General features: G+C 48.0%; 1 protein-coding gene across 2 annotated transcripts in view; it reads right to left on the minus strand.

Moving 5' to 3' along the window:
* Window positions 1-23,125, minus strand: part of LOC142805513 (uncharacterized) — a 26,562-nt gene continuing 3,437 nt past the window's right edge. The window contains exons 2-6 of one of the 2 annotated variants that reach the window (XM_075891191.1): window positions 17,196-17,834; window positions 16,382-16,482; window positions 4,179-4,242; window positions 2,126-2,296; window positions 1-1,088 (exon numbers count right to left, since the gene is read on the minus strand). In XM_075891191.1, coding sequence (XP_075747306.1) covers window positions 390-1,088; window positions 2,126-2,296; window positions 4,179-4,242; window positions 16,382-16,482; window positions 17,196-17,834 — 1,674 coding nt within the window. In that variant the 3' untranslated portion in view covers window positions 1-389. Of the gene's footprint in view, window positions 1,089-2,125; window positions 2,297-4,178; window positions 4,243-16,381; window positions 16,483-17,195; window positions 17,835-23,125 lie in introns of those variants that run through there. The other variant, XM_075891192.1, reaches the window with a different exon arrangement.

Here is a 23,125-nt window from a genome sequence, read left to right on the forward strand (position 1 = left end):
GACATTGTGGACAAAGCCTACCTCATTTATTTCTCAACATTGACAAAACACTTACTGCTTTTTTGCAGAATAAGCAAACATTGTTTATTGAAATGCCCAGAAAAAATGGCAATTCTTGTTGTCAATATAGTACTTATAAAATATTTTTCATCGATAGTCTCGCCCTAATAAAACAAGCTCATTTACTATCGCGCAAGCAGGAACCGGATGTTCTTGGCATGAAAGCGATAAAAATGGAAATGGCATATAGTCGCGGTATTTAGGCAAAATAGAAAAAGCTTAACAACTGTCAGCTATGTTACACAAAAAAATGTGGCAATGCCAGTTCCTGTTCGTGACAACACAACTGTAGCGCCGGAACGTACTTTCGTAATCCCCTTGTTACGTAACTAGACGACAGGGGCGGGAAACGATAGGATTTGCACTGTCACGTGTACCACGGGTTCTGCAAATTCTTGGTAGTATCCGGAAGCTGCATAATGCACATCGAGTCCTGCAATGTTACCTGTGCCCTTTGCTTTCTCGTCTACGCCATCGTAAACATGCTCTGCAGGCGCATTCATGTCTACGGTCCTGTCTGGTGCATCTATAACGTCAGAGGGCACGCTGTCAACCACTGGGTGAACATAGTCGACGCCGTCTTCCATGTCGATCATGGCTGACATGCCGTCATTCACTGCAGATTCGGCCACAGTTTTAGCCGCGGCTTCTGCAACGCGCGCCCCATGGTCGTCCATAATAGGCTGCGCCATGTCTTCGGCAAACACCGGCGTGTCGACGTCTTCATCGACGTATTCGACGTCACGATCTACGTGATTGGCGAGGAACACGACGGGCTCGAGAAAACCCGTGTGCGTCTCGTGGTAGTCGACGGCCGCGTCTGGATACAGAGCTAAGGGCTCCGTGAACACCCTATGTGTGAACGCTTCGGCCGATTCGGCGGCGATGGGCAGCACAGGCGTGATGGCATCCCTACTCGCTTCGGGAACTCGCACGGCTACCGGCGTGGTCCTAACAGGCACAGTGGGGAAACCCCAGTAGAGGTTGTCCGTATTAGTCCTGGCGTAGTATTCGAGTCTGTCGCAGATCTGCGTGGGAAACACCCAGTAAGTATTCTGTAGACCAGCTCTCAGTTACATCATTACAACGACACAACCGTAACTGTCCATTGTAATACCGCCACTGTATAGTAATCGCTATGGGTGACAAAACTTTCACTGTATGTTACTGCGTAAGTGAACGTTCAACAAAACGTATGAATGTTGTGAAACCCTTCCTCCTCCCCCAACATACCTTTTTAACGTAATGGCGTTAAAAAGCTCGTTTTTCTGAAATTTCAGTGTCAGCGTCGTTGCTTGTGAGCGAAAAATTATCTTTGCGTGAAGGATCAAAAACCGAGAAAGGTGCAAATAAAATTATAATATTAAAATCTAGGTCTGAGGGGCAATCTAACTCGGTTCATTTGCGCGTCAAGCGGGGGTTATAGCACAAAGCCACGCCTTGGCTTGTCAATACAGTGAAAATAATTTTCTGTGCTTGAAAACACACTGAAAGTAACTCATCCTTACAAACACAAGCGTCCTGCATTCATGCTTCGCAATACAACATGAAATATTGCTGTAATAATGCGTGGTACATGCGGACATTGCCATCGGGCATCAGAGCATGTAATTACCATAATGACCTCATAATTTGAAGCCAGTCACCCACTACAAAAGGCACACACGTTTCGGCACCGTTAAGGCCACGTATTGGGTGCATGACAACTTCGAAAAGGGTTTGATATATACTAACTGTTTGAAGTACGCTCTAGGAACAGAATATTGCTATCTCGTCCAACTCTTTAATTGCCGCCCACTTTTCCACATACGTTCGAACATTTTGAGTTTCTCGTGAGAACCTGGTGACCTGCAGTCGCAAAAGTGATCCATGTGGTCCAGCGATATTTTAATTGTCTTGTGGTATACGAAAGTAAAGAAAAATGCCGTGGCGCAGGCTTTCGAAATTGAATGTTGCGCTTCACCTTGTTCGTATTTGCAAGCAAATATAAACTAGATCAACTGGTTGGTGTAGTCGTAGCATCAATACATGTACTTATGTGGACTTTTTATAATTCGCGTTTTACCTCACCCAGTCGATGCATGCCCAGAGATCCATCTCGGGGTCCGGTTCCAGTGAACAGTAAGCCCAGTGTTGCGGGCTCCAGGTTGCACAGGCTGAGAGCCCTGCGATGAAATGGCACTCCGACAAGGATGAGCCGCCCAGTGTGAGGAAGCAATTCGAATGTGTAGCCTCCCTGAACATAACGAACATTAAAAAAAACGTAAAAGTTCAGTGTTCCATAGAAGGCGCTTCAACTCACTGAGCAAGGGTGTACAACACATAGCTAAGCACCTGTTACAGCCCATCAGCGTTGGCTTAGGGCGTAGGCTGTGACACATTTAAAGTCTTCTTGCCTCACATTGGATTTCTGATTAATAATAGTCTGCCAACAAATCCTCAAGAGAACGTACTCAGCTGCATAAGGCCTATGTGAGGCAAACACCATTTCCCAAGAACCAGAAAAGACTGGTGTTCCAGCTTTCTTCTCTAAATTGCGCAGTGCGGCGGTCAGATATCGGGTTCAGGCAGATTTCTTGGGTGGTCAGTGAGTTTCCAAAATTATGCTACAGGGCGTACACATTCACGTATAAGCTGTGGGGTCTGTAAATGAGGGAACACTCGCAGAACATACGGAGACAGTTGAAGCGGTCGAACCGAACCAAACAAGACTTCACATCACTGATATTTTTAGCCGAATTATATACATCCTTATTGATACACACGCTAAACACAATCTTAAACACTATTCAAACACACCCAATCAAGCAAAAGAACAAACACAGGGTGGTTTCGCGAATGCTCGACTCCCCACGAGGGCCCACGGTTGACGATCCGCGGTGCCATCCCCATAGGCTCATCGCGAAGGACTAGCGCTCGCGACAGCCACAACGCGCCAAAGAGACTCAGCTATCTTTTCTGTACGGTCACATAACCTCCCCGCCAGGCGTCACTGCTGGCGCTACCGCACCGCGCTAACCACGGTGAAGATCGCGTGCGGGCGCTGCGCCACCTACCGCTCAGCAGCTATTAACCCTAAATTCGGCTTATCCACGAAACAAGTCTTTATTACCAGGTGCAAACGCCTTTACAGGGGGTGCTAGCACCCCAACATCACCATATGACGCCGTTGAGGAGGGCTCTGGCAATTCAAACCACTTGGTGTTCTTCAGTGTGTGCCTAAGGTGTCATTACGGAGTTAGCAGGCCATTTTTTTTATTGTGAATGCATATCTTAGGCGGGCTATGTCAGGCGTGCTGCGGGCGCGCGCGCTTATCCTCGCCCCTAGCAACTGAAGCCCCCACTTCATTGACTTGAGCATGACTTGCCACCGCCTCAATGCAGTGCGTTTGAAACGCGCTTGTAGCGTTTGTGTTGATAAGACCCTGACATTATTGCGTCAGGTACAATGACAGGTGCAGTGCTTCGCCGCTCCTCCTTTCGCCGTTTGATCTCTCTCCTCCTTGCGCCCCACTTTCTCGTCCGCTCACACCTTACTTTTGACCGTTTGCTGGCTGGGCGCCTCTCAAGAACATCCGGAAATGTGTGCTCGAGACGCCGCTGTGAAACGCCAACGCCCAGCCGAGAACGCTGTTTGTTTTGTTCACTTCGTAGCATTTTTTAATCATGCACGCTAGCTACTACAGCTGAATGCATGCGGCCTTTTTCGCGATAGAAAAACGGCGCGTGCGGCGAACGGTGCTATTGGCTGCACAGTGTAAGAAAAAAAAAACATAAGACAGATTTAGTTGTGCGTCCACAGCTGCCGTACGGAGGCAACCTCCCATTGCGATTGGCTGGCAGGCTACGTCCAGACGGCTGCTGCGCACGCCCAACGAAATCTGTCTATTATTTTTCTAACGCTGGGTTCTCACGTGCGAAACGCTGTTATAGACGCTAGGCAATGCATTGGCATTTCCTCATGATTCCCTTTGGGGAGGTAGAGGCATTTTTTATATTATAAAATCAAATATATATTATCTTCGAAACACACAGAGAGAAAAGGAGAAAGAAACTGAAAAGCTGTCATTGGATATTTAGCAACAGAATGCTACAGTAACGCAGAAAGGGGGACTTACCGGATTAATGAACCCGAACCTGTGTAGAGATAGGCCTGACACGATGCTGCCATCGTAGAGTAAGCTGCGTGAAAGCAATGATTACAGCAATTGAAATGTACGTTCACTATCAGATAAATGGCTCGACTCACCACAAGCCAGGCTGCTCCTAGAGGCCGCCTGGCTCGTTATGATGGGTGATGTTCTGGTGCTATTGGGATTGCTTTCGTTTATTGGACCATAAGGGCCAAACCTCATAAGCGCGGAAATGCACGCGACAGCGACGAGCGACGCTATGAGCGACGGAACAGGGCGTTCGCGCGACGTGTCGCGTGCTCGTCTTCGCGCGATCGCTCGGTTCTCCAGATTTGGAAACCGTCGCTCATCGCCCGGAAGTGCTGGGCTCAAGCAGCCAATAGCGAAATACCGGAAAAGACAAAGACTACATAGGTGCACGTGACCCTGCCCGAGTCACGCATGCGCAACAAGAAATAACGCAATGTTTATTACGCATGTGCATATAAAAAAGTGCTGCAAGGCAATAATAAACACTTTCCGTTTCATTACACAACATTATATCTTATTTTTAAATTGCATACCACTCGCTACGCGGTTTTCTTGGTGCGAGTAGACGGCCTCATGCCAGCAACAATGGAATTCGCTCGCCGAAGCCGTCGCGTGAATGAGGTTTGCCTTCGCTAGCGACTGATCGCGCGAAGCCGATCTACGTCGCGTCGCTCGTCGCTGTCGCGTGCATTTTCGCGCTTATGAGGTTTCCTCTTAAAGGGTTCTTACCAGCGCAAACGACAGGGCAGGAGGGGACAGGAGAAGAGACGAGGCAGAGCGCTGACAGAGCTCTGTCCCCTCCTGCCCTGTCGTTTTCGCTGGTAAGAACCCTTTATGATGTTATACCAACACGCCCAAACCCACCGTCTCTTGAGTTTATTGGACGTTTAATGCTGTGGAAAACCACCGTTAAGCCTCGCGTCATGGTTTCGATCTCGGCCGCGGAAATCTCCTATTTTGACGTTGCATAGAAATGCCGTTATTGCGTAGCGATTGGCGTTGTTCTAAATACTCACGGGCACACAGTCACGGGCCCATGCTGAATCTCCTTCGTATACCATCGTTCTGTTTGCGAAACTGAGGATGCCGCGAATTTTTAGAGTAAGCATGTGGGGCTTCCACGGCACAAGGAGAGTCTTGTAAAAGAAATTCGCAAGATATGTTGCAAACTCGACGTGCAATCTGCGTGCCACTTCTTGCGGTGCTTTATTGACTTCCTGCATGTTGCTACAGTAGAGATACGTGTTGTCTGCAGCGAGTTGTATAAGGTGTTTTTTTTTTCTTTTTCCGGAAGTCGTGACAAAAGCGCCGGTGGACGGAGCAATCGCGCGCTTGACAAAGCGTTCGCACCCTTTTTTTGTGTGGAGCGGGTGTCAACCACATGCTATCGAAGTGTTTATGACGAAGTTAATTATGACAATTCCTTCTTGGTTATTTCTTGTATTCGTATTATATCAAATCTTGTTCGTTTATTTTAACGTATTTTTGGGCACTGGTAGTTTTGTTTTAAGCTTGTATTGACCATTTGACGGTGAGCGTAATCAAGCACATGGTTTTTACGGACAAAAATCTGGGCCTCTTTATTGCTACGCACTTGAAAATGCTTATGTTCTTAGCATAGGTCGGCAAAAAAAAGCGGATCTCACTTAGACTCACTCGAGAAACATACTTTTTGGTCAGGGCTCACTCGGACCCACGCTCACCAAAATTTTCTTCAACCGGACTCACTCAAATTGAGACTCACGGAACCTTTTTTCTCAACCGAACTCACCCTGACTCAAGCTCATTGACATATTGCTCAGCCACACTCACTCAGGCCGAAATTCAGGGCTTCACCTGAGCCACAGTGAGCCAGAGTAAGTCGAGTCCGTTAGCGTAAAATCGGCTTTTTCGATCATGATGTCACGGCTCTTCAACGCAGATACCACTATGATACGACTTTTCAAGTTTCACCTTGAAGTACGAGTTACAAGTGGTTTCAATCAAATAATAATATTTTTATTATTCACGCAACAAGCAGATCACATTTCATCAAGTAATTTCGGAGAAATAAGCTATGGGTAAAGGTCGGGGCAGGCTCCCATCCCCGTCTTGACCCATATTAGCCCCAACATAAGAAAATTAACAAAATTAATTTATTTCTTCAAAATTATTGCTTCTACGACCTCATAAAACAGAATAAGACTTTCAATTTTAAAAAAAAAAGATCTTTCCAAAAATGCTTTTGAAGCCGTCGTATATGTAGAACACCAGTGTTTGACACACCGCGAACAAAAAATATTAGCGCCTATCATTGTCATAAGAAAGTCACTGCTCACCAAATAACTGACAAACAATCGACAAAAATATTGTCACGGGCTAAGTAGATGCCTGAGGATGACGACGACGAAGTGCTGAACGGGAACGTGCTCGGACTGCAGCAGCGTCGTACGCATTAGCTCGCCAGTATATTTGCCAGTACACATTTGTTCATCAGTGTATACTTTATTCCCCGTAACATCATTGGTGGAAGGTGCGGGGTACCACTCGCTATACAGCCCAACGAGCTGGATCTTCGCAGCGGACGGCGCATTGCAGCTACCACGATGACTGACCAGGCTACTCAATGTCAACAAGATCCGTCAGCCTCGCAGCCGATCGTTGTGGTGCAACCTCGTGACCCAGGTCCATTCAACGGCACAAGTGGCATAGACGTCGATGACTGGCTTGTTCAATATGAGCGCGTCAGCAGCAGCAACCATTGGGGTCCAACGCTTATGCTGGCGAACATCATCTTCTACTTGCATGGCACGGCAAAACTCTGGTACGAGACACATCAAGAAGAGTTGACTAGCTGGGACGTCTGTAAGCAGAAATTGCGCTATCTATTTGGGAAACCCATCGGACGTCAAGTGGCCGCAAAGAAAGAGCTTGCGACTCGTGCCCAGACATCCACGGAGCCGTACATCGCGTACATCCAGGACGTGTTGGCTTTGTGCCGCAAGGTCGACAAGGACATGCTCGACGAGGACAAAGTCGGACACATCCTGAAAGGAATTGCGGATGACGCCTTCAATTTTCTCCTGTGCAAGGACTGCTCCACGGTGGAGTCGGTCATCGAAGCATGTCGTCGCTTCGAACAGGCAAAAAGTAGGCGCATAGTTCACCGATTTGACCGCCTTCCCAACACGGCGGCTACGTCCTCTTGCGAAGATTTGCCCACACTACACCAACCACCAGCGCCAGAAAACGTCACCAGAATAGTCCGTCGGGAACTCGAGGCCATGGCTCCCGCTATGTCTAGCGTCAGCGCGCCAGGACACAACCTCGGTGCTGTTTCAATGATACAGGCCGTGGTTCGCCAAGAGATCGCGAATATGGGCATTTCGCCACCTCATCAAAATGCCTCTGCTACTTCCAGCTCGGCTCCAGTCGTTGCGGCTGCCACTCCGAACCGCACGTTCGCGCCACGACGAAACCCAGCTGAATGGCGCACTCATGATGATCGGCCCATATGTTTTACGTGCCATCGGATAGGACACATCGCTCGCCATTGCCGCAGCCGGTGGACCTCATCACCTCGACCGAGCTTCTATGATTGGCGGCCTCGCTCTGAACGTGCACCTTATGCCCCGTCCTACCGTGCTGAGACAGGTGCAGAGTATAATCCAGAACGTCGGACCAGCCGCTCGCCATCGCCCGTGCGTCGTCAGTCCCGCTCGCCCCAACCCCGCCGTTCTCGGTCTCCTTACGACCGTCGCTCGGAAAACTAGCCGGTGCAGCCCCCGGAGGTGACGCTGCATACACGACTTGGACTGCAAATCCTCTGATTACTCCCGACCAGCGGTGCAACCTCCTAACAATTCTCGTTGATGATTTACCTATAACGGCTCTTATTGATACCGGTGCACAAATATCTGTGATGAGCTCAGACCTCCGCCGCCGCCTCAAAAAAGTTCTGACGCCTGCGATTGCACCTACCGTTCGTACCGCGGATGGGAGTACTCCCGCTGTGCTTGGAATGTGCACTGCGCGATTAACAATTTCTAAGCATCAAACTTCAGTTTTGTTCGCTGTACTGGAAAATTGCCCTCATGACCTAATCCTTGGACTCGACTTTCTGACTTCACACGCTGCGCTCATTGACTGTTCCAAAGGTCTTCTTCAGCTCGAACTACCATCCTTTTCGGAGACCGTCTCTACCAGCCCACCTCGTCTACGCTCTGTCGATTTCCTTAGACTTCCGCCGCAAGCCGCAGTCCAAGTCCAACTCTCGCCATATCCTGCAGTACCCGATGGTGATTATGTTGCTGCCCCGATTTCTGACGTCGCCATGACACGCAATGTTGCACTCCCCAACACGGTGGTTACCGTTAAGGACAACCGAACTTCGTTTCCCGTCCTCAATTTCGGCCTCTCAGCGCAAGTTATTCCTCGCGGCATGTCACTTGCGCATCTTACACCACTGGTCGACCACACAGTTTCCGCTCTAACCACCAATTCGCCACCCGATTTTTCATCAACGTCGTTCTCGTCACGTTCCTGTTCCGACCTTTTCAAGCCAATGCTATCTGACAAGCTCACCTCTGAACAAGTCTCTGCTTTCTGCCGTGTGCTTGCTCCTTATCAGGACATCTTTGACTTCGGCGACCGTAATTTGGGCCAGACATCTGTAGTAACCCATCGCATCGACACCGGTGACGCTCGACCCATTCGCCGACGACCCTACCGTGTGTCAGCCCCGGAGCGTGCTATTATACAGCGAGAAGTCGATAAAATGCTTGATAAGGGCATAATCCACTGCCCTTGAAAGGGCAGTGGAAGTTGGAGGCCGGGTAGTTAGACAGGACACTGGCAAGCTTTCCCAAGAAACGAAGAACCTAATTAAGAAGCGTCAAATCATGAAAGTGTCAAGTACAACAGACAAAATAGAACTGGCAGAGCTTTCGAAGTTGATTAATAGACGTAAGGTATGCGATGTAAGAAGGTATAACATGGAGAGAATTGAACACGCTCTGAAAAACGGAGGAAGTGTCAAAGCATTGAAGAGGAAACTTGGGATAGGCAAAAGTCGGATGTATGCACTAAGGGACAAAGAAGGCAAAATAACTACCAATATGGATAGGATAGTTAAAATAGCGGAGGAGTTTTACAAAGATCTGTACAGTAGCCGAGACAACCACGACCTTAATACTATAAGAACTAGCAGTAACCCAGATTACACCCCACCAGTAATGATAGAAGAAGTCAGAAAAGCTTTGGAGAGCATGCAAAGGGGCAAAGCTGCTGGTGAGGATCAGGTAACATCAGATTTGCTGAAAGATGGAGGACAGATTGTGTTAGAAAAACTAGCCACCCTGTTTACGAGGTGTCTCCTGACGGGAAGAGTACCAGAGTCTTGGAAGAACGCTAACATCATCTTAATACATAAGAAAGGAGATGACAAGGACTTGAAGAATTACAGGCCGATCAGCTTGCTCTCTGTAGTATACAAGCTATTTACAAAGGTAATTGCTAACAGAGTAAAGAAAACATTAGAATTCAATCAACCAAAGGAACAAGCAGGATTTCGAACAGGCTACTCAACAATTGACCACATTCATACTATCAATCAGGTAATAGAGAAATGCTCAGAGTATAACCAACCACTATACATAGCCTTCATAGATTACGAGAAGGCGTTTGATTCAGTAGAAATATCAGCCGTCATGCAAACACTGCGGAATCAGGGCGTAGATGAAGTATATATAAACATTCTGGAAGAAATCTACAGGGGATCAACTGCTACCATAGTGCTTCATAAAGAAAGCAACAGAATACCAATCAAGAAGGGTGTAAGGCAGGGGGACACAATTTCCCCAATGCTATTTACCGCGTGCTTACACGAGGTTTTCAGAAGCCTAGAATGGGAGCAGTTAGGGATAAGAGTCAATGGAGAATACCTTAGTAACCTGCGCTTCGCCGATGACATTGCATTGCTCAGTAACTCGGGGGACGAATTGCAACTCATGATTACGGAGTTAGACAAGGAGAGCAGAAAGGTGGGTCTTAAAATTAATCTGCAGAAAACGAAAGTAATGTACAACAACCTCGGCAAGGAGCAGCGCTTCGAGATAGGTAATAGTGCACTTGAAGTTGTAAAAGACTATGTCTACTTAGGGCAGGTAATAACCGCAGAGCCGAACCACGAGATTGAAGTAACTAGAAGAATAAGAATGGGGTGGAGCACATTCGGCAAGCACTCTCAAATTATGACATGTAGATTGCCACTATCCCTCAAGAGGAAGGTATATAACAGCTGTATCTTGCCGGTACTTAGCTACGGAGCAGAAACCTGGAGACTTACAAAGAGGGTTCAGCTTAAATTGAGGACGACGCAGCGAGCAATGGAAAGAAAAATGGTAGGTGTAACCTTAAGAGACAAGAAGAGAGCAGAGTGGATTAGGGAACAAACGGGGGTTAAGGATATCATAGCTGAAATCAAGATGAAGAAATGGACATGGGCAGGGCATGTAGCGCGTAGACAGGATAACCGCTGGTCACTAAGGGTAACTGACTGGATTCCCAGAGAAGGGAAGCGGGCTAGAGGGAGACAGAAGGTTAGGTGGGCAGATGAGATTAAGAAGTTTGCGGGTATAAATTGGCAGCAGCAAGCACAGGACCGGGTTAACTGGCGGAACATGGGAGAGGCCTTTGTCCTGCAGTGGACGTAGTCAGGCTGATGATGATGATGATGATGAAGGGCATAATCGAACCCTCATCTAGTCCCTGGTCCTCACCCGTTGTACTTGTTAAAAAGAAGGACAATAGCTGGAGATTCTGTGTTGATTACCGCCATCTCAACCATATTACCAAGAAAGATGTCTATCCCCTACCGCGCATAGATGATGCACTCGATTGCTTGCACGGTGCCAAATATTTCTCTTCAATAGACCTTCGCACAGGCTACTGGCAGATCGCTGTGGACGACAAAGACAGAGAGAAGACGGCCTTCGTGACTCCTGATGGTCTTTATCAGTTCAAGATGATGCCTTTTGGATTATGCAATGCCCCCGCGACATTTGAGCGCATGATGGACTCTCTCCTTCGAGGCATGAAGTGGACCATCTGCCTCTGCTATCTTGACGACGTTATTGTTTTTTCGACTACTTTCGACGACCATCTTACCCGTCTGTCCGCAGTGCTTGATGTTTTTCGACGTGCCAACTTGCAACTTAACTCGTCCAAATGCCGCTTTGGGCAACGCCAAATTTGCGTACTCGGCCATCTTGTTAACGCTGCGGGCGTTCAACCAGACCCTGCGAAAGTCCGAGCAGTTCGCGACTTCCCCACACCCCGCTCAGTTAAGGACGTCCGAAGTTTTCTGGGACTGTGCTCCTATTTCCGTCGTTTTGTCGAGAAGTTCGCTGAAGTAGCCCGTCCTCTAACCTGCCTCCTCAAAACGGATGTCGCATTCACCTGGGGCCAACAGCAAGCAAACGCCTTCTCGTCGCTCGTCGACATTCTCACCAATCCACCAGTCCTAGCACACTTCGACCCATCTGCTGCTACGGAGCTTCGTACTGACGCCAGTGGCCACGGCATAGGCGCAGTGCTCGCGCAGCGGCAACAAGGAATGCACCGCGTCGTCGCGTATGCAAGCCGTCTGTTGTCGCGCTCGGAACAAAATTATTCCATCACAGAACGCGAGTGCTTAGCTCTCGTCTGGGCCATTGCGAAATTCCGACCGTACCTGTATGGCCGACCATTCTCAGTTATTACGGACCACCATGCGCTTTGCTGGCTCTCCTCACTCAAGGACCCTACGGGACGCCTTGGTCGCTGGGCGCTGCGCTTACAAGAGTACACTTTTTCCGTATCCTATAAATCCGGACAACTTCACAAGGATGCCGACTGCTTGTCCCGTTACCCAGTCGATCCCCCTGACACGAGGGCAGATGAGCAAGAGGCCCTCGTTCTTTCAATTACCGACTTCACCGACATAGCTGCTGAACAACGCCGCGACCCCTCTTTGCGTGCTATTATCAATGGTCTGCACTCTCCCCACCCTGACCACTCCTTACAACTGTTCGTTCTTCACAACGACATCTTGCACCGCTACAACACCCGCCCTGATGGTGCTGAGCTTTTACTCGTTGTTCCTGTGCATCTTCGCTCAGACGTTTTGGCCCAGCTGCATGATGCCCCCTCCGCTGGACACCTAGGGGTGTCACGCACGTATGACCGCATTCGCCGCCGATTCTTTTGGCCTGGCCTCTACCGTTCTGTGCGACAGTACGTTGCGGCATGCGACCTCTGCCAGCGCCGCAAGACACCTGCTCTGAGACCTGCTGGTACCCTCCAGCCCATTGAAGTACCAGATGAGCCATTCTTCCGAGTCGGCCTCGATCTTCTAGGACCCTTTCCCGTGTCGGCCACCGGTAATAAGTGGATTGCTATTGCTACCGATTACGCAACGCGGTATGCCGTTACACGCGCCCTCCCCACCAGCTGCGCTACTGATGTAGCCGATTTCCTTCTTCATGACATCATTCTGCGTCATGGTGCTCCTCGTCAGTTGATCACCGACCGCGGCAGCTGTTTTCTATCTAAAGTAGTCGACGAGCTCCTGCGATCCTGCTCTACCCACCACAAGTTCACTACAGCGTACCATCCGCAAACCAACGGCCTCACGGAACGCCTCAACCGTACCTTGACGAATATGTTAGCGATGTACGTTTCCAAGGATCACAAAGATTGGGACATCCACTTACCTTTCGTTACCTTCGCATACAACAGTTCACGTCATGATACAGCTGGATTTTCCCCTTTTTACCTACTGTTCGGTTATGACCCGCCTTTGCCCATGGACACCATGCTCCAATCTGACGCCGCCTCATCGACTGCTTATGCTCGTGATGCCCTGGCCCGAGCTGACATCGCCCGCCAAGTCGCCCGGGATCGTTTATGTGCCTCGCAGCTTAACCAAAAGAGTGCTTACGATCGCCGGCACCGCGACGTACAGTACTCTCCGGGGTCACTCGTCTTCCTGTGGTTACCATCACGTCGTGTTGGTCTCAGCGAAAAACTGATGTCCCGTTACGTTGGCCCCTACCGCGTCATACGCAAGGTCACCAGCGTGACCTATGAGATAGCTCCACTCCATACCACGTCAGTACCAGCTTCAGTCCCGACCGATATAGTGCACGTCTCACGGCTCAAGCCATACTTCTCACGCCCCGAGAATTGATCGCACCGGGACGGTGCTTCTGCCGCCGGCGGGTAATGTCACGGGCTAAGTAGATGCCTGAGGATGACGACGACGAAGTGCTGAACGGGAACGTGCTCGGACTGCAGCAGCGTCGTACGCATTAGCTCGCCAGTATATTTGCCAGTACACATTTGTTCATCAGTGTATACTTTATTCCCCGTAACAATATCAGCAGTATCGAGAACGCTTTGAATTCATACTACTCATATTGTTTTTTCGCGGCCTGGCGCTCAGCTACATTCACGCGAATAAGCTATTTTGTGACTGCAAGCACGTGACTATTTGTTGCGCAGTGATCACCTAGACTTGCGTGTGACGAGGACCGGGAATTAAACGCACCTTAGGTGGCGCTACCTTTTTGAAGAAAAAAAAAACATTTGAGTTACACTTAAATGTGTCAGCGTCCTACATGTAGGACAATGGGCATATGTTTTCGTGACCAGAATTCATGCGGCACCTAGCGGCAATATAGGGAAGCTGTGTACTGAGATTCAAACAGTCCAAGCACCAGTGGCATACAGTAGGAGCACGGTAGGAATGTGCCACCCGTGAAGAAAAAATGAACGGCCAAGCAGATTTCTTCTTTGCAGGGGAGGCACCAGTGTTAGCTTGTTAACTCGAACCTATTAAAGGTCCATTGTATTCAGTGACTGCATGTCGCTGCTGCGCCCGAAGTATATGTAAACAAATTTCGCAGAGACGTGGTTTGCCATGTGCATTGCACACACAACGCGACCATTTCAAGAACGCCTCTCGCGCTTGCGGGACCACTGGTGCTGACCAAAATAACATGCTCCGCGTCAACAACCCGCTCCCTTTCTTCAAAGCAGCGTGAACTGCAATCACACTTCTGAAAACTCAATATTTGTGTTAGTGACAGCGAACGCGGTGACCTCCGTGAATCCGCCATGATGCAACTCTGCAGCACCCTCTCAATTTCATTCGAGTGGCGATATGAGTACTACAGAAAGGAGCTATGTGTGAATACACTTGAGAAATAATGTAAAAGCCGATATAAAGGTTATAGTAAAGCTGAAAATGAGTAGATATAACTGTCAGTTGGTAATCAAAAGTGGAGCTCACTCAGACTCACTCAGGAAACATATCTACCTCTTAGCGCTCAGCCGGCTCAAGCTGACTAATTTTAACTGCGGAACATTTATTAGTCGCACCATGTCACTAGTCGTTGGCATTCGCACCCCCACTGCGCATGCTCGTCTCCCCTCCCCTCCCCTCCCTCCCCTTTCATGCCATCTCCCTCTTTCGCTTGACCTCACGCTTTGCTCAACTCGAGTAGATGCGATGGGAGCAACGGATAGCCACAGTACCTTCAACCAGTACTGGAGCACAACCCCACATCATCGTTTCACCACTCGATCAAGGCAACGTTACCCCACCCTCACCGTCTTCAGCGTCAACAACAGCAAGCAACGCAGAAGGCAAGGCTGCGAAGAAACGAGCACACGACGCTGAACGCAAGCGTTTGACGCGAGCTGCGGATCTTTCACTCGGAAAACGAGAAGCAGCTGTGAAACGGCAATGCCGAGCTGTGGATTCCGAACGTGAGCAGTGAGCTTTAGGACCAGAGGTGCGTGAGCGAGAAGCGGCGTGAAAACGTCGTCAACGAGAGACGGCTCCAGAAGCTTCTAGTGAACGCGAGCGCGCTGCGAAAGGGGCGGGGCGAGCCAAGCAGTTTGCGCAGCCGGTCGCTCGTTTCAAACGGCCACACCTTCGGACACAGGGGTAAGGTGTGCGTCTGACTGCGCTTCGACAAAGACCTTGCGCTGGTCGGGAGCATCAAGAAAAAAGCGAAGCAGACCAACGCACTACGGGTTCTTTGAAGCACGTTTGGCAGCGTCGACCTGAAGGGCGGCGGCGTCACGACAACGTTAACAGCGACAACGATGACGACGACAGACTGCTGGAGCCGTTCAAGTCGTACTTGGTGTGCGCATCTAGTAAGGACTCGTTGGTACGTGGGCACGTACCGTCAATGAGCGTGACCTACGGTTACCGTTACCCGCCTCAACCCGCACGCTTACCCAATATGAACGCTGCCCGGTGAGTTCCAAACTATACCCAATTACACAAAATTCACGAGATACCCCCCACCCCCTCTGCGACGCATTTATTCGAGTTCCCCCCGTGGGAAGATGCGGGTGGCTTTTTTTTATTCTCCACCGCACTCACCAAAAATTTCCTTAACAAGACTAATTAGGTCTCTCACTTACCAAAATCTTACTCACCCGGACTGCCTGAAATTCAGGCTTACGGCCTTATTTGATTATGAGTGTGTCGACTAATGAGGGAGGCTATAGACCTAAGGTTCTTAGATTGTGTGGTTTTAGCACTTTGTTTTCATTTAGCAATGGCCACTCCAGCGGATGCTGAGCAGTGCAACGCCATGACCGCTCAGCTCGAGGACGAGATCGAGTGGAGTCGCCGCCTGGCGGCAACTGGCTGCAGCGCACCTAACGTGGATTGTTCCATGCGTCGTCTGCTTGTCACGTCGTGTTTGCACGTGGTGATACGTCACGCACGTTCTCAAAGGGTGGTTTGTCTGGTTATGTAGCGTGATTACCTGCTTCTACGTATGCCTCAAACAACGCACGAACGCAATTGGGCTTGCTCGGCTGTTAATGCACTGTAATAAAATCAGCGAGTGCAACTTTCCAGACTGCTGTGTATTGTCGTCGTATTCCCCATTCACCAGAATAATTTCAGTGAGGGTGCCGCTTTCTGGTTCAAGCACATCATAAAATGTACTTGGCATCGTCCTAAACGTGAGCACAATACCAAAAAACGACAAGAAAGTTGCCAAGGACCTCTACAGAACATGTTATCGGAACTCTCAGACACAGTGCAATAACTTCTACGAGTACAGAGCACAGTAATTACTAAGGCAACGCAAGTAGCTATAACGACATACTCGGTAACGTGGTGAGGTGTGACGTGGCTCCACGGTACATAGGATCCGCAAAATCCTGCCGTGTAGTTTTCGTTTACAGGATGAAGAGGTGGTGCAAGTACCTGGAATGCATTTCGTTGTTCAGCACTGAAGTTCGATATTTATAAGAATGCAGCGATACGCTAAGAACTGGTACACATATCCGTAACTTGTGTAACTAACCTCATGCTACCGGAGATTGAGCTGAAAGTTCTAGTGTATTATAGCCCACTTTTCAACATTAACGTTAGCTTCACGGTAGCTTTATGTTCACTGAAATTTAACTAAACGAGCTGATGCATTAAGCTATGATAACGAAAACGTGTGATATGAAACGGCGTATTATCTTCAGTAAAAGACATGTTCAATTGTGCATACTCTATCGAATTATCCAAATATCCAAATATCCATGGATGTGCCTGTTATGTAACATTCATTCGCGCGCACTGGCTGTGTATACTTTCTATAAGTATTAGTGAAAACAAACATTTCACCAAAGTTCACTCTAAGAATATTAAAACAAAAGTTATTTCATTCTTTTTTTTGCCGCGTATATAACTTTCACGTATAATCTCTCAGCATAACTCATAGCTATCTTTCATCGAGTCGTGCGCCTCACAAAATTTAGAAAGAGTTCACATGCCTCTTTGAAGAGATTCATATGCGTACGTTTAAAATTTTTCTAGGACTTTTTTTCCTCACTGTTGACGGCTCGGAAACGTATCCCGTGCTCATGCAGTAAGTAGTGACCCGAACTTGTCTTAGACGCTGAGTAAAACGAGTAGCTCTTACGCACCTTGTAACGATGCACGAAAGCGATCTGCTGGTGAAGGCAGGCGCTGCTGTGCATCGAGTTCCAATCCAGGTCGGAAGTCACACATGACGCAGCCGGAAACCACATGAGGCCGCCTCCAACAAACTTCCCTGCCTTGTCTATGTGCGCCGAGGGGCTGCTGAGACAACGGGGGCGGCGATGTGCGTGATGTATCTTACGGTGTCGTCGCACTAAGTAATCTTTCTCGCCCAATCTTTGCCCACTGTTATTTTCGTGTAACGCAGAAAGCAGCTTAGGTCTACGTTGAATTTTGTGGCGAACTTTTTTGGGCTTTGCCGAGAACACCCTGTTAAAAGGCGTTTCCTGGATCTGGGCTCCCTGGCTTTTTCGTCGTTGAACAATAACATTTTCGTTCGGCGGATTGATGATCCGTAACACCTTCTGCCGCTTCTCTGAAATAGTGGCTTTTTTGGTCACAAAAACTTCCGGCTTCCCTGTGGTTTGTGGTTTTAACGGCAGTACTGTAGTCGTCGTTGTTTTGCGGAGTTGTGGCACTGCTAGCTTTGATCGGTTTACGTAGGAGGCTACCGCAGGTGACATTGTCCCATCTGAATGGGCCTTGAGTTGCCGATTCTGGAAGTATTCTTGAGTAGAGCTGCTCTGGAACAGGAGCCCGCAGTGAAAAGAGAAACAGAAGAAAAAAAAAGACATATGTATGGTTGTTTTCTGCAATGTGCTCAGATTTGGGTGCACGTAGAAGAACCCCAGGTGGTCGGAATTTCTGAGGCCCTCCACTACGGCGTCTCTCATAATCATATGGTGGTTTTGGGACGTTAAACACTACATATCAATCATGATCATCATTTTCTGCAAATGAGTGTAGCGGAATGCTGCATAGAGTCGGGAGGTTCGGGAAAGAAGAATTGGCAACCACTCGTTAGTAGCCTGAAGCCACAAGAAAATCCCGACGGGTTATCTTGAAAAATATTTAGTTGCCCGAAAATTCATCCTGGTCCGGTGACCAAACCCGACATTAACACCTTTCCGAGGCGGTCACTTTACCAATTCAGCTAATCAGGAAGATACCATTTAGCAACATGAGGGCGAATTAATCGACAAATTGAAGCACATGGACATAACATATTGCAAATAAGTTGTGCATACTCTAGTAAGGTACTAGAATGATTTGGAAAGAGAAATTTACTAATTCCTGTATGTATAGCAGCGTGTACGTTTTTTTTCATTTTATGTCCTTATCAACGGAGCAGTCACGTGTCAAACAAAAAATTCCGCCATATCCACGAAGTGAATGATGATGAGTGGGCGAAGCTCCGGAGGTAAACCTGGTAAACCATGAATCCTCTGTACATTTTGCCCACTCGATTTTATTACATCGCTCCCCCTAGCGTACGTCGCCGCACTAAATCGAACGATTGCCTTCAACCAATGACACTCGCCATATGTGACATCATTCCTATTTTATAAGATCTCGCGTCTTTCATCAACTACAAGTACCGCTTTCTAGTTTATAACATCTTGCATCTTTTCATCATCAGCTACAAGTACCACCATCTAGTAAACACTACAAGAACTAAACGAGAGGTGGCTACATGGATGGATGCTATGAGCGTCCCCTTTATAACGGGGTGGTGACAAGTATGCCACCAGGCCCGACAAAAAAAAAAAAAACCTTTTTTCTTTTTTTTATGTTGGCCTAATGCCTCTACTTCGATAAATTCTATCTTAATGGAAAAAAGGTAAATTTTCAGCTTAAGTTCTCTGCCATTTACGGCACACTGTCCATATTTTATTTTTCCAATATTTATTTTTGTCCTTTCTCTCTAATTTTCTGCCACCAATACTCTAACCGTCTCTTACTTATTTCAATCGCGGGTGTGTTCAGCTTTCCATTGTTGTCCCTAAAACCCAAGGCTTCCTGTAGGCTCGTGCCCAAACGTACACCTGGGTGGATATCTCCACATTCAATCAGAACATGCTCCGCCGTTTCCTTATCTTTCCCGCAGCATGTGCATTGTTCTTCTTCTTTACTGAATCTTGCTTTATAACTACGCGTTCTAAGGCAACCCGATCTCGCTTCAAACAGTAAAGCGCTTCCCCTTGAATTATCGTAAAATGCCTCCCTCCTTATTTCATTTTTGCCCTTTCGGTAGTTACTCAAAGCCGGTTTTTTTCTCCATAGCTGCCATCCAGTAAATCCTCTCCGCCTCCCTGACTTTTCCCTTAACGCTCTTTGTTGACATATGGCTCACAATACCAGCCGTATATTTACTAGTGAGTCTTCTAGTTCTTTTTCTCCACTGTGTGTCCACGCTCTTCCTATACAAATAACGGAACACCTTCTCTGCCCATCTACTCTCCTTCATATTTCTTAGCCTTTCTTCGAACCTTATTTTGCTCTGCGCTTCCCTCGCCTCAAAACCTGCCCACCCCATATCGCCCTTTACAGCCTCGTTTGTCGTCTTCCCGTGAGCACCCAACGCGAGGCGTCCCACAGTCCTTTGATTTACATCCATTCCCGATTGCACCTCTGCCCTCATGCACACCACTGAGTTCCCAAAAGTAAGCCCTGGAACCATTACACCCTTCCACAGACCTCGAAGCACCTCATACCTATTGTATCCCCACAACGCTCTGTGCTTCATTATTGCCGCATTCCTCTTTCCTTTTGCTGCCGAGGCTTTTTCCTGTACCTCCATGTATCTATCACTCTCATTTACCCATACTCCAAGGTACTTGTATTCACTTACCCTCGGCATTTCTTGGCCTTGTATGGACACCGTCTGATCACAGGGATCATTGAATACCATCAAACCACACTTCGTTACACTGAATCCTAGTCCAAGAGCTTCACCTTCCCTTCCGCATATATTCGCCAGCTGCTGTATATCATCTCGACTGTCCGCAAATAAGACGATATCGTCCGCATAAAATAAACCTGGAAGCTTCTGCTCAATCATCATGCCGCCCTGTTTGTGTGACAGATTAAAACCAATGTTGCTACCTTCTAGCGCTTTTTCCATACTCACCATGTACAGCATGAATAACAGTGGGGACAAAGGACATCCCTGTCTCAGACCCCTGCTAACCTCAACGTTCTCTTTGCTACGCATTCCTTCCCACTCTATGCAAACTGTATTTTCTCGGTATATCTCCCTCAAAAGCTGTATACAGTCGTCGCCCGTGCCCATTCCTTTCAATATATCCCACAAAAGTTCCTGATTAACGTTGTCGTATGCCCCAGTGATGTCTAGAAAAGCCACGTACAAGGGCCTATTCTCTATTTTAGATATTTCTATACACTGAGTGAGAACAAACAGGTTATCGTCTAACCGCCTGTCGACTCGAAATCCGTTCTGAAGTTCTCCCAAAATATCGTTATGTTCGGCCCACGTTTCTATTTTCATTTTTACTGCTTGCATCGCCAACCTGTATAGTACCGATGTAATGGTTAGTGGTCTATACGAGCGAATCTTGTCCTTTTCTCCTTTGCCTTTATAGATTAAGTTCATTCTACTTTGTCGCCAACTGTCCGGTATTTGTCCGTCCTTTAAGCTTTTTTCTACTGCTTTTAACAATGCTTCTTTAGTGTTATGTCCTAGTTCGTTAATGAGGCTAACGGGAATCCCATCTAAACCCGCGGCAGTGCGCTTTGGAATTTTTCCTTCGGCCTTTTTCCAGTTGAAATTATCTAGTACTAGCTCCTCCTCTGTTGCTTTCTCCGCCACACTTTTACTCACCGAGGAGATCCCCTGGACGCTCTTTTGAAACGAATCGGCTGTTACCTTTTGGATGTAACCTAGCGCTTCGTACCCTTCCAATTGATTTCCTCCTTCATCTAGAATATGTTGTTGCGTTGTGACAGACTTCCTACCTAGCGCCTTTATGTGGCTCCAAAAAATCCTAGGCGCGGCCTCCTTTTTTTCGTGTATCTCTGTCATCCAGCGTTCACTTTCACCTTTAATTTTTGCCTCTACCAATTTCTGTACAAGGGATTTTTTCTCCAAATATATTTCCCATATTTTTTTGACTTCGTCCTGCGGCCGCTTCTCCTTTTTTGCCTTTCTATGCTCCCGTGATGCTTCGCGTCGCTTCTCGATCGCCTCCCGGATTTCCTTGTTCCACCAACTTTTTGGCTTCCTTTTTCCTTTCCAGCAAACGGTTTTCTTCTCTTTCCCTATCTCCTTCGTCATTAGATGTAACAGCTCCCTATACTCCCAGTCCTTGCCTGGTATTTCGCCTACTTCTTCCTCGACTCTTGCGGCTATATTTATTATTTGTTTGTCATTTAAATACGAGCTGTCAGACTTTGATTCCATGCTCATATTTTTAGTTTCGTATCCCATTTGTAATGTTATTCGTTTATGATCACTACCCAAGCTGTTAATGCCTTCCTCGTCTATCCTCATTTCTGTCAGTTTGTGGTAAATTCCTTCAGTCATGAGACAATAATCAATACTTGATTGCTTGTTTCCGACTTCCCATGTGATCTGGCCGTCACATTTAGGCCCCGTGTTAACTATCTCCAGACTATGTTGCTCGCAAAGATCTAGTAATAACTTCCCATTGGTGTCTGAATATCCGTCAAGGTCATGTATGTGGGCATTCATGTCCCCTAGAAGGATGATTTCGGCCCCATTACCAAATTCCTTAATATCCGCACTCATGCAATCCACTATCTCCTGATTCTTTTCTCTGCAGTTATTCCCCGTCCACAAGTAGGCTACCCCTAGCCACGTTTCCTTTCCACCTACTGTGCCCAGAACCCAGAGGTGCTCTGAACACGTCTGTTTCACTCTAACCCATTTGGCTCCGCGGTGAATTAGCATTCCTACACCCCCACCTTTCCTTTCCGATATGGTCCTGTTACACCCTTCCCAAACATAATTTTTAATATGTGGTGGCTCTTCCAAGTCTCTAAGGTGTGTTTCTGTAACCGCATACACGCCTATCTGTTCTTTGTTTAACTGCTCCTCAATCTCTAACCATTTTGCCTTCTTTCTGCCACCCTGCATGTTTATGTAACTAATTGCAACACGCGCCTTTTTCCTTTTTCTTTTACCTTTTTTCTGGTTTTTCGCAATTCTACCTGTCAAAGCGTCCTCCTGGTTGTTTTCCCTGTTACGAGCTACCCCGGACTCCGAAGGGCCCGTGAGCCCCCCAAAAAAGCTACTGCGCGTCCTGCCAGTCGCCAGCCCACCTCGTGTCCAAGCCTCTTATCGAAATGAATCTTGTCTCTTTGGAATCCACCCCACCTGTGCACTTCCCTGTTTAAATCCACTACCTCGAAACCCTTCTCTCGACTAATTCGCCATATCTCTTTGTTTGCGTCGACTACCGCTCTTTGCAGGTTGACGTTGCGTACTGGTACTTCCGGTACTGTGCATACTACAATTTGCACCTGGGGGGACACGGTGCGCATGTCATCCACCCCTTTCGCCAAGGTCGTCGCTAGTCCTGACGATTCTTTTTTCAGGACGTCATTTAACCCTCCCGCAATTACAACGAGGTTACGATTGTTAGCTTTAGCTGCGAGTTGTTCACCCGCTTGACTCATTACTGTCCCCAGCGTTTGTCCTGGGAACGTCCCTATCGCAACTCTCTTGTCGCCTTTCACCCTTTCTTTGATTGCCGCTGCGCATCGGACTAAATTTGAGTCACCGGCGATGATGACCTGTTCAGACATTCCTTCTGAAACCTGCACCTGGCTGCCGACTAGGTGACTAGCGTGAGTCACGGCTGCTGGTTTGCTCCCTCCCTCCCTCAAAACTACTTCCCGGTAGCTGGGCCCTGTGGCCAATGTATCTGCCTTTGTCATGCCTGTTTCCCTCATCTCTCCCGCACGGGGGGTCGTCGCCATAATGCTTCCGCCGTCACCTGCGTCTTCGTTCCCCTTCACGACCTTCGATAGGCCTTTCTCGGCTGCCCGGAGC

The sequence above is a fragment of the Rhipicephalus microplus genome, chromosome 1 (genome assembly GCF_043290135.1).
Source record: "Rhipicephalus microplus isolate Deutch F79 chromosome 1, USDA_Rmic, whole genome shotgun sequence".
In the NCBI taxonomy this organism is placed as follows: Eukaryota; Metazoa; Arthropoda; class Arachnida; order Ixodida; family Ixodidae; genus Rhipicephalus; species Rhipicephalus microplus.